Here is a 13,089-nt window from a genome sequence, read left to right on the forward strand (position 1 = left end):
GCACATATAGGCCTACAATTCTTGTGATTCATAGCTGTTTCTGTGACCCCAATGTTGAATGTTTGTTCCTACCGGCCTCCTCCTGCAAGAGTGCTGCTACAGTCAATGTTGTACTTGGTTATATATATGATTTTCAGTTTTTGTCTGTACCCATGGAGCCTGGCAGTTATAGACATGCAGCCCATATGCTGCATGTCTGTCCCTGCAGGCCTCATGGTACATGACTATATTCCTGCGGCCCTTGGGATACATGGCTGTTCCTGGAACACTTACACTGTAAGACTCTTTCTAAAGTCCTTGTGCTGCATGGCTGTTTCAGTAACCCTCAGGTTGTATGACTGTTCCGTTAAACCACTGGTTCCATACCTGTTCCGGCACCTTTTGCACTGCAACCCTATGCTAAATAGTTGTTCCTGCAGTCTTCATGCTGCATGAGTGTTCATACAGCCTAAAGTTACATAATTGCTGCTGCACTCGTATGCTGCATGCTGCTCCCACAGACCTCATGGTGCATAAATATTCCTGCAGTCCATGTACTGTGTGACTGTTTCATTATCCCTTGTGCTGTGGTGTTATTCAGTATTCACCTCTTGCCGTTAGCATTTCTGTATCAACATCTTTGTTCAGAAGATGGACCAGTAAGAACGTGAGAAGGGGGCTGCTCTAGTGATGTGGAAACTGAGCTCCACAATTCAGTGATCTGATGAGGAGTGAGGCAAATGTAGCAGAGGCTATGCTGCTGACTGACTGTCATGGTAGGTCTCTATTACCCAGTCACAGAAAAACAATCAACTAAGCTTATAAAACAGTGAAATATAACCCACCTCAGCACATGGCCTGATGCTGAAAAGACACTTGTAACTTTTGGAAAACAATTTATCAGAATGTTTGGTTTCCTAGCTAAAGGTTTATGGCTATTATCGTTTCACAAATTTTGTCATGTACTTCTGTGTTTGATTCCTTCCAGTTCTATTTTTGTCCTGTGTGAATCTAAGGGCATTTTTTTAAGTGTTTGGTTTTATATGTTGAGACAATATAACACATCTACATATATTAAGAATGCCAGGATGAGTTATGCTCAGCCATCAGCCCAGAAATGCACTTTTTCTTCATTTGTGCAGGACTAGGGTTAGCATCCCCTTTAAATGAACTGGAATTAACTGTAAATGCAGTAGGCATCTAAATAACAGCCGTGCTTCTGTCCACCACTGCATGATAAAGAGAACAATCTCATTATGAAAGAAAATGCTCCAGCCTAACAATATACACTGTTCAGAAACATCCTATTTAACTGGAAACCCTTACAGTTGCGAAAGCAAAATCACTTTAACTTTGATGGGATTACCTGAGCACGTGCAATTCAATATTCGGTATAAAATGCAGTTATATAAATCACTTACAGTCACTTGCCACCTGATTTATTACACTTTTTTTGTCTTTTAATGAGACCATTCCTGGATTATTCTTGAAAAGAGGTACTTGTACCTTGTGGGTTTTTGCACTTAAAGAGAGAAAAAAAACATTCAGGCTCTATCTTAGCAATGGCTTACTGTGTTCTTTTGAAAATACACTCTGTCAACTAGATATGAGGACGAAGATACAAAGCAGAACCATTTCAGGCATTTGAACAGATATACTGTTCAGCATCTAGCCTCACAAGGATTGTGGAAAGGTGGGCCAGTAAATCTCTCAGTGAAACACAAGTTGCAGCCCTGCAGAACTGCATAACCCCAAATCTGCAGCGTTGGCAGATGTCTGGGAAGCTAGTGTGAGCCATAACTTTAACTGGTCCACACAGAAAAGTATAATCCTTATGCCACTTTAGTAAGACCTTTGTCTTCTAAAAGAAGTATTTTTCACTCATTGCTGCTTCTCCACATCTAGTTATTTTTATACTTTATATACTTGTGCTGTGTGTGTGTGTGTGTGTGTGTATTAATTGAGACAGCCTAAAAAGGTAATACTACAATGAGAAGCGAAAACTATATAATAAACAAAAGAAGCAGCTGATTATATGATGGGGTTTTAAAAAGGAAAATGCTATAAAAGATTCACTGGTGCACAGTCATAGAGATGAGCATACCGTTTCAAGAGTTTAGTTACTTCATTGTACATTCTACATTCTTCAGCCAGTCAGCAATCAGAAAAAAAAAAGTCAGGTACTATTTTTTCCCCTTTTCTGGAAAGCTGCAGTATACTTTCTAACTCTTGCACTTAGCAAAGGCCTTAATTTTGCTGCCAACAAGAACAATCTGGCAACTGGAAGGTCTCTGGCAGACAGAAATAACTTGGAACATGGCTTGGCAGGAGCAACGCCTGGGTCAGCCAGTCCCCAGAGCTGTAGTACTACATATGTTGACACATAGGAATTTACACGTGTATGTTGCAGCTGGTGCCCTTTTTTATTGGGATCGTTTGAATAGAGCAGCCAAGGAGTGATGAGAAGGTAACTTAGGGTAGGTTGGGGGGAGGGGTGTTAGTCTGGCTTTAGAGTTTGCTTCTTGTGACTGCAGCTATCACTATTTCAAGCATCTACTCTTGTCAACTTACACAAGTGCAATCTGCTGTAACAGACGGAGCTTTGCTTCTTTTAGGGCAGAAGAGATGCGGCAGACTTTTTGTTTTCCCAAACTGTTTTCTCTTGGAGGACAAAGTACACTAGGTCATAAGGATTCCTCATTTTCTTGCGCACCTGTTTAGAAAACATATTACTAAATTTGAGCAAGGATTGCCAGGGAACTCTGGGTCGAGGGTTTACTCTGTTCAGAAATTTATGTTACACATTCATGAAGAAAACAGCTTCACTTCTGCCTCTGCCACATCCCAGGAGCTCAGTTTCTTGTCCGACGGAGTGCAGTCACTGGCTTCAGTTGTGAGTGTCAGGAAAAAGGAAGAAGCATGAAAGAAGGAAGGGGGCTTCACTGGAGCAGGGCAGTAGGAGTGGTATTCTGTTGCAGCTGTGTTCGGAAACGAAGACCCTCTGAAAAAGTCCATTCAGGACCAGAACAAAAACGAACACGCAGCGTAGTGGAGCCGGACAAGGTAAACTGTTTATAATCTGTACTAATCTTGGTTCTGTAAAGCATTAGTAACATAACCCATGAATGCATCTATTTGTAAATCAAAGATTTCATAAATTGGAGTTTTGTCACTTTTTTTTTGCTAAGCCTGTGTTAGAAAATTGTAGAATCAGCTTACTGAGACACAAAACTGGATGATCTAGTAACTCATATGTGGGAATGAGCCCAAAGTGCTGCAGGGTCAGCTTGGTGGGGGAAGTGTGAGATTGGAAGAACCTGTGCTCTCATTAAAGGTGTCAAGTACAGAAGTCTTGCACAGAACTGTCACTTGACGCAGACATGTAATATTGTAGTCTGTACTTTAAGATAAAGATATCTGCTGAATATGATAGAAGGTGGTGTATCTGGGTGATGATGTCACTGCTGCACTGAGCCTCTAGGGTAGAAACTACAAAGAGAAAGCCTTTGTGGATTAACAAGACAAGATAGTCAAATAATGCCAGAGCTAAAAGCCTCTGCTGGGGGTGGGGTGGTTTACAGTAAACTCTTCACATTGGGTCTGCCATGTTGAGCAAGATATAGGCCATATGGTATACAAGGCCAAGGGTTGTTTCTTGGTAGGCAGTTCAAGTGAGGCTAAATAAGAGATAAATCCTTTTTTTGAAGTGTAGAGTTAAACAGCACAGAGGAGCCTAAAATCCTCTAATAATTTTCTTTTTAGATTCAGAGACCAGACTATACCTCTCAACCTCTCAGTGCAAGAAATCGTGACAAACCCAGAAATAATGGGGGGATAAAGGCCCAAAATAAAGACATATTTTAAAAGTTGCTCCTATAAAATTAGAAAGTTTCTATAATAACAGGTATTGAATTATGTATTTTCTGAAGGATTTGAAGTCTGAAACTCAAATGTCTGTCATTATTTAGTATTATCTAGTGACTTCAAACCTCAATATTTTGCCAGGAAACTATATATTTTATGAAGAAAAGACCAAAAGTATGAGGCAAAAATCTGGACATTCTGCTAAAATCTGCAGAGTTGAGAGGTATGGGCGGGGTTGCTTTGATTTCTTGTGTGACTTAAAAAATAGGTACTTCTGCAACATTGCCAAGATTGTTGTGATAAGAAATTGAATAAGACTTGTACAAATAATCTTTTGGAGTCATTATTTACATAATGTTTATACACATTTTGGGAAATAACTCTTGTCTGACTTAATGCTGTAGGGCATGCATTGTTTTTATGTAAGCGTTCTGAGTTTGGGCGCAAATCCTGATGCTTGAAGGATGACTAGAGTGGTGAAGTTTCAAGCATGCAGCCTCTGTCCTCTTTGCTGGGATGAAGGAAGAGGGGCTATTTTATTGGTTCATGGACAGTCATTAGCTTTGACTAGAGGAACATATATGAGCAGTGACATTTTGAAATGCACAGCAATGACAGACTCTAGTGTCACTGCATGTACCAGCTTCATTCTTGGTGAACTAAAATGCTTGGGTGATGTGCAACGTTCCCTAGAGATCCTTAAGCCTTGACAAAGTACTGTACCAGAATGTACAGCACTGTCGCCGCCCTCAACAATGTTTGTTTCTTTATGAGGGCACTGAGAAAGTCAGCCAGTATGATTAAGGTCAACCATAATAAGTACTAAAGGAGGTAAACAAAAGACTTGTAAGCATACACTCAACTGTCCAGATTTACACAGAATGTCCAGAATTTTGTCTAATATTTCTGGTCTGTTCTTCATAAAATGTGTGGTTTTCTGCCAAATCACTTGAAACTTAGGGTTGAAATAAGGATATAGATTGCTTGACTTATCCTCTGAAAACCTGCACACTGTTTTCCTTCCTAAATGGAAACAGGATTGTTGTACAAAGTGAAGTCATTCATCATTCCTTATACATCAAAACTGTGATAATAGTAAATGCTGTTTTTCAAAGCTGCAGTTTACATAACACCCACTTGTAAAAAGAGCAAGACACAGCTATGATTTGTTGTTAAGCATTTGTTAGCACCAAATGTTGGCTTTCATTTACACTAATTATAGGACGACAGCAGTGGTTAACGACACATTGTGAATAAAAACAGAAAGTGTGATGAAGAGCTCATGTAGAAATTATGACACTGACATTCCACTGGCTTATGAGTATTTCTTCAGATGATAGTAGGTAGCTACCTCATGGAGCAGAAGGAGTGAAGAATGAAGGGAGGAGTCACTTTTCAAGATGTGAAGAAACAGTTGTTTAACAGCATCTGTTGATTAAAAACATTAATCATGGTTGCATTTCTGGTGCTGTTAAAGAATCATTACATTGGTGGTTTATATTTTAGCACAAAAACTGCCTTTGTTATGTGGCAGTATTTGCTAGCATTTATGCAAAGTCATAACTTGTTCTTTTCAGTAGTTGTGATTAAATTGACTTGTCAACATTTTCATTTCTGACTTTGAGAGTGTAGACATCTGTGTAGTGACAGAGACATGGTTTAAAGTTGCGGAAAGTACCCTGACAATGCAAGGTTATAATGACTTTCACAACTTTGGGCTGGCAACTGCACAAGAGGGAAATAAAGGTGGAGGAATCTCAGTCTGTATTAATACTAACTTCACATCCAGAGTAATTAAAGTATGATCCACTGAAACTCATACAAGTGCAACTTGCCATAAATAGGGTCTTATACCATATCTTTGCAGCCTATAGGCTCTTCTCGATGTCCAAGGAAACTCATATTAACTATATCAATGTACTAGAGTCTCTCACCTTTCAGTCCAATACGATATTTATGGGGGACCTCAGCTACCCCTCTATAGGTTGGAAATTCTACACCACTTCTAATGCACAAACCCAGCGATTTTCTAAACTTTGTTAATACCAATATCCTGAAACAGTTGGTCCATTCTTCTACTAGGGGTACAAAAATCCTTGATGTTATAATCATGAACATGGGGTAGTAATGTTCCTCATCCACTGTAATGGCTTCACTCGTCAGATCTTACCATAAGGCAGTATTGCCTGAAATAAAAATTAAATCCAGGGATCCAAAGAAACCAAAAACCTTTAGGAACTACTCTAAGGCTGACCTGTCTCTACGACACCTTGGTTAAATTCCAAGCATCCCCAAACCCAGTAAATAGCATAGCATATGCTAAGCTATTTACATAAATCTCTGTACAGTCATATTGATAGCTGTAGAGAGTGAGCTGTGCCTACTTGTATTAAAAAGAAGGCAAACTCAAAAGACAAGCTACCCTGGTGGAATCACGATATTAATTGGTTTACACAACAAAAGAAAAAAATGTTTTGGCCAAGCATAGGAAGAACAAAGCCCTACACACTAAAAGCCTCTAACCAAACTAAACAGGCAGCTAAGAGGGTTAAATAATACTTCTGTAACCTCAGGAGAAACACTCAACAATGAGCAGAACTAATTGTAAATAGCATCACCCATACCAAACAGGAGGCCATTGCCAACATTTTGGCTGACAGGTTCTGCTCAAATTTCTCTCTTCATTCCTCCCCCCAGTAGTCCAAAGGAAATACTGCATACCACAATGCCCCCAACCATTACTAGGGAACAGGTCATCAATGTATTTTCCAGGGCCAAAAACACTGCATCGTTGGGCCCTGATAACATCACAGGATACTTAATAAATAGCATGAAACATGACCTCTCTGGTCCACTTGAATCACATTTCAGCTGGAGCCTATAGTCAGGTTTTGTGCCCAATGAAGTCATTCCCCTGCACAAAGGAGGTCCAACAACCGATCTGGGTAACTACAGCCCTTAAGTCTGATCAACTTCATATGTAAGGCCATGGAAAGAATCTTCATGGACATGATAAATGAGGACAATAGGTAACCTGCAAATGCTGTACCCATCACAGTTTGGCTTTCTTAAAGGAAGGTCATGCCTATTAAATCCGGTCGTCTTTTTGAGAAGGTCACCAAAGCAATGGATGAAGGCATGACTGTGCACACAGCTTACCTCAACCTGGCCAAGGCTTTTGATACAATACCCCACTCAGACATTATAGACAAGGTCACTATTTTAGGTGTAAACCCTTTTATCTCCTGCTGGCTAGCCAGCTGGCTCATTGATAGGAACCATGAGATCAAAATAGGAGAGGCCACCTCCACCAAGAGGGTGGTCACTACCAGAGTCCCCCAGTGCTTGGTACTGGGCCTGCTCCTTTTTGGCTTATATTTCTCTGAAATGGAAGCAAATGCTGAAGATTTATGGCTAAGTTTGCAAATGTTTGCAAGCTGGGCAGACCTCTGAAATGTGCCTATTTTGTAGGGACTCTGCATATGTTTCTCAAAATTTTATTCCATTCCTCTTAAAATTGGAAATCATTTTGAGAATTTCTGAGATAATTGTGCCAACATTTAAAATGTGTCCCTAATATGGGGCCTTTTCATTAGTTATTTTTTACTTTGTTCCAAATTCTGTTGGTAAAAGTTGAGAGCTCTGGCTGGGGGTTATCATCAACTCCCCTCCAGACACTTACATTCTTCAAGAAGCCCTATCTCTGACTAACAAATGGTTCCAAAACCATGGTCTTAAACTCAATGCTAAGAAATGCATAATTGTACCCTTTGGGAAGTCAACCATCCCAGCTGATTATCATATTGATAATATGCCCCTAAGAGTTGACTGAGTCGTCAGGGGATCTGGTTATGAACATAAACAGTAAACTTACCTTTGACCACCACATGGCCATAGTGATGAGGAAATCCTTTTATATTGTGCAATGTATAAGTAAAGGCATGTCATCTAGGTCCAAAGAGGTAATTATCCTACTGTACTCTGCCCTTATCACACCAATTCATAGAGTGCAAAGCTCCCTACAGTATGTACCTGACAAGGCATATGCAGCAACTAGAGTGACCTCAGAGCTTCCTTACAAAAAGAATACAAAATGTATACAAGGCATAACAAGCCTGCCTTACGCAGAGCACCTTAAAGCCCTTTCCCTCTACTCAGTCTCCTATAGATTGCTGAGGGGAGATCTATGCTTTGCTTACAAGGCATCTGCAAACTTCATAAATCTCCTGACTATAGCACCAGAACTACAAGGTCTAGAGACCTGAATTTTGTCTGTGACTTAAAAAGAACATGCAGGAGAGACAGATGTATGCCCAGAGACTACCATCTATGGAACAGGCTTCCATTCTATGTGAAGCTGAATTAATCTATTACCCAATTTAAGGACAACCTAGTCCAGTGGATGGGGAACAGGAAATTTATATAGAGTCTGACATCCATATCCTTTATGGACAGCGGTTGCTTATAAATGCTTGGTCATCAATGTCCTGTTTGGATGCAGAACATTGTTATTCTTTCAGAAAATCTTGGCTAGGCTTAGAAGGGCCAAGCCCTCCCCCTGGGTCATTAGCCTAGTAACAATCTATAAATGTATGTATCTACTCATCGTTAAGAAAGATAATGAAGCTGTGTGCATGATAGCTTCAGAGGATACTTTTAAAAAAGGAAATGCCAAAAAGTCTGTGAGCAGCAAAGTATTTTTTCTATCCATAAAAAGTGAAAGTTATAACATTTGTAGGGAATATTTAGAGATAATGACCATATTCTACATTTAAGATGCAGAATACTGAAGATTGCCAGGAAGGAGGTTGTAGTTGCCAAATTAAATGATGCATTATAATATTTGTGGTTGGACAATATTTTTATCCCAAATATGGGGATACATTTTTCATGCTGATACTTCATAAACAAAAATAATAAAATTGCTAACATTTGGGAAAGATGGTTTTGCAAAGAAAATGTAAAGTCTCATTTTGTGAAACATAACACATAGAGAAAATACAGTCTACATGTGAGGTTATTTGTCTTGACATGGAGAAATAGCACCATTCTCATTAATGTGGTACTATAGACTGTAAGTATCAGGTACAATGATGGAAACTATCAAAGTTAAGATTCTCATGGGGATTCAATAAACTCTGTTTAGGCTTTGTGCAGAGCCAAATTGATTCCCACAATGATTGCCCACAAGCTGTAGTCCTTCAGGCAGCTGTCTGGACACAGCATGTGTATGTTATCTATGATGTCCATTACCAAACTAATGGGCAGGAAAGGGCCTAGCAGATACCCCTGATGTACTGACCTGATCACTGGACCTGAGATATATGTCACATCACACATTACACCATAGTGAGATGCCACTTATCACATACATTGGTGCACCCATTTGGTGATATAGCTGTTTATGGCCACATGTGACAGTGTTTGATTGAATATCTCTGTGTGGATTTTTGTCAAATGCCTTGACCTGTTCAAGTTCCACAAGATGATACTGTTGTCATAATGAATGTCCTTGATTACCTCTTTGAGGACATCTATCAGATGTAATGGACCTGTGTGATGACCATCCACTGGACCAGTAATCAAGAAACCTCAATCCTCACCACTGGCAACAGGGGGGACGTTCACTGAGAGGATGACAGGCATACCTAGAGTATTTCCAGATGCAGCTCTCTGCATCAAGTGCAATTTCCCTTAAGAGCACACACTTCCTCCAAATCCCCAATAAGACGCCCCACTGGCACAGCTGTAGAGTTGAGATCTCAGCTGAGTGACCAAGCCAAGACCCCCTGAACCCTCTTTGTCCAACCAATGCTTCATGTCCCTGCCCATGTAGCTGGCACACACACACACACACACACACACACACACACACACACACACACACACACACACACACACACACACACTTTGAGGTTTGATTTACACACACACACACACACCTGGGAAAGGCTGAGACAGGTTTACTAGCTATGCCCCCTTCTGCCTGACAATAAGGTAGTTATCACAGCCACCAGTCACTCCTTATCAGCTACTTTCAGCCCCATAATAAAGGGTGTCCAATCTTACTGTGTAATATTAATATTAACTTAAATGGTAGTTTGACCAAGAGCAAGGCTATTAGGAGTGGCAGTGACAAACATGCAAGTACTCTCAAAACATAAATATCCTTACACAGATCAGCCTGAAATGTTTAAATATATTTAGTAATAAATAATAAAAGAACAAGACACTACTAAATATATATAGTCACAGTGACATCAGAGTTCAAAACCACAGGAAATATTTAAAACAACATTGCAGGGCAGTCTCAAATAAATAAAGAAAACTGTCTAAACTAAGCTTTGCTATATTCCTGACTATATCTAAGAGAATTATACTATAACCTAAGAACTTACCAATAGAGCAAGGCAGATGTGTGGTGAATGGTTCTTGTCAGGTCCAAGACTGAATACAGAATTCTCTGTCTCACTAAGAGACTTCTCAAATTAATATCTAAAATATTACTGCTGTGATAGCTTGCAGAATTACATCACTTCTTGTCTTCTGACTCCTAGTTCCCAGGCAAAACAAACATTGATGGCAGCTGGAAGCATTTAGCATGTACCCGTAAAAATACATAGACAAGGGCTTCTCCTCAGATAGCTGGTAGACGCTGGAAGTCATAAAACAACTGCAGTCCTTCAAGCTTTCAAGACTAGTAATTAGTTCACCCTAAAGACAATACAGAATGTTTCCTAGTACAGACATTGTGTCTCTTGTGACATTGAAAACTGAAAGGTACTATCTTTTATGGCCTAGCCATAAAGTTATTTAATTTTAGTTATTTTTCTGAAGTTTGCGGAACTAAAGTTAGCCTCCTGTATTCCAGTTTCCACTGTTAAAAAAAAAAAATATATATATATATATATATATATATATATATATATATATATATATATATATATATATATATATATATATATATATATATATTTATACAGTTACAATAGTGCATGCACATTTCTGTTCTCTTCCAGTAGGGCACACTGTGGTTACATTTCAAACACAGTACTCTACAAATACCTTTTCAACACACACTTCTGTACATGCAGATTGATATACACATGACATACAATTCTAATACATTTGTAACACAAGCATCTTGTATAAACCATTTTGATACTCACCAATGACATATAATTATTTACAAAATTCCAGTTAGCTGTGCTGGCAGTATCTCCTTTTGTCACAACCTGATGTAGCAGTAACAACTCATACAGGTTTGTTGCACACACCTGTAATATTATCACTGTAAATATAGAACAGGTCCATGATGACATGTTGGTCTACTTTACAGCTGAGGAGAGTCAGGATGTCCCTATGCATGCATGCATGTTGATATGCACTCTTGTATGGGAACATAGGCTGTGTGGAAGGTGTGTTGAACTGTGTACTCAACTATATCAGGAAGGTGTATGTGCTGGGTCACACCATAGGTGATCAGTGATGTTGTCACAGCACATGGATTCTGTGTGACAGGCCTGGATAAAGGTAAGACTGTGCATACTGCCTTTTGTGATCTGGCCTAGGGTTTTGACACAATCACACACACAGGTATTATTGAGGAAACTCCCAAGCTGGGGATTAAAACTTACATCTGTTGATGGGTAAACAACTGCTTCACTGACAGAACACATCATGTGAAAGTTGGTGAATTGGGTCTATATTATGAAATTGAAAAGACCCGTAATAGAACGGCATTTACATCGAAAATGCAATTTATCAAAGTCGCTCTTGTGGGGGGCTGGACCCCCCACCCCCCCTGCTAATTATATATACCAACTCCGAGATTGCACTACAGTGAAGAAAGGGCAGATTTTCCGATCTTCACTGTACCATGATCTCACTATAAACACCTCGATGAACAGCAGTTCAATGTATAATGCCGTTTGATGAAATCACTTTTCAGTACCATGATATAGACCTGGTAAATCAACCTGTACCATTATAGGTGTCACCACTGGGAAACCCCAGGGATATGTGCTCAGCCCTTCACTGTTTGAACTGTATTTCTTGACAGTTCAGGCTAATGTGTATGGCCTTTGGCTCAACAGGTTTCTGATTCTTGCATATTGTGTGAATCATTCAGTCCACCAATGGTGATAACATAGTACAGGAGTAGCTAACATACACAACTGAATGGTGACAAAAGCACACAATGTACAAATAAATGCAGAAAGGTGTGTTTGTAATGTTGTCTATCTGAACTGTGGAGTTCCATGTTAATCACAGCATTGACAAGAGTCCTGCTATGCAGAAACTCAGTGATGTAAGCACTGGCAACACATTTAGGTAACTTGTCTGAACTTTGACCACCAAATGTCTACACTGAGATATTGAGATCTTAGGATTGTATGGCAGCACTGTAGTCAAACCTCATTACAACAGTAATAGAGTATAATGCTCATTCTTAAATGTACCTCACCAGACACATGTAGCAGCTGGAGAGACCACAGGGCTTTCTCAGCAAGGTAACACAGGGCTACACACCATGCCATGATGTATATGGATAGATTAAAAGCCATGTCACTGTAAACTTTATTGTATAGGATGAGACAACTTCTGCCTAGCCCCTAGGCCAGTCTCTGACCCTTCCCTGGTGGAGTACTGCATATCCAAAAATGTGATATAGCTGATGACATCAGCAGTATCTGTTGAGAAGAAGATGACTGTCCCACATGCTGGTGTAAAATGCTCTCCGTAATTCCAGGCAACAGCTCATGCTCACACACACACACACACACACACATACACACACACACACACACTTGACTGCAGTATGAACAGAACCTCTACTTATGTAAATACACAGACTACAGCTCAAGTCCAGCTTGGAGTGTGTCAGAGAACACTTTATAGCCGATGACATCAGCAGTGCCAGTTGAGAAGGAGATAATAGTGTCCCACATGCTTGTGTAAAATGCTCTCTGTAATGTCAAGCAACAGCTCACACACACAACCCCAGTTAACTGGAGTGAGAACAGAACCCCTACCTATCTAAGTATGCAGGCTACAGAACAGAGTACTTAATGCAAGTGCCCCAGCAGAAGTCCAACTTGGAGTCTGTCAGATTATACTTTATAGCTGGTGATGTCAGCAGTGTCTGTTGAAGAAAAGATAGCAGTGTCACATATGGTGGTGTAAAATGCTCTCCGTAATGTCAAGCAACAGCTCTCTCAAACACACACACACACACACATACAC

At 39.9% G+C, this 13,089-nt stretch overlaps 1 protein-coding gene across 1 annotated transcript in view; it reads left to right on the forward strand.

The window, feature by feature from the left end:
* Positions 1 to 2,467: 2,467 nt before the first annotated feature.
* Positions 2,468 to 13,089, forward strand: part of GRB7 (growth factor receptor bound protein 7) — a 2,830,640-nt gene continuing 2,820,018 nt past the window's right edge. Inside the window, exon 1 of the mRNA XM_044072739.1 lies at positions 2,468 to 3,042. Within this exon, the coding sequence (XP_043928674.1) occupies positions 2,899 to 3,042 (144 nt within the window). The 5' untranslated portion in view covers positions 2,468 to 2,898. The remainder of the gene's footprint in view (positions 3,043 to 13,089) is intronic.

This window comes from Protopterus annectens, chromosome 5.part0 (genome assembly GCF_019279795.1).
Source record: "Protopterus annectens isolate FY-2018-M chromosome 5.part0, PAN1.0, whole genome shotgun sequence".
Taxonomy (NCBI): Eukaryota; Metazoa; Chordata; order Ceratodontiformes; family Protopteridae; genus Protopterus; species Protopterus annectens.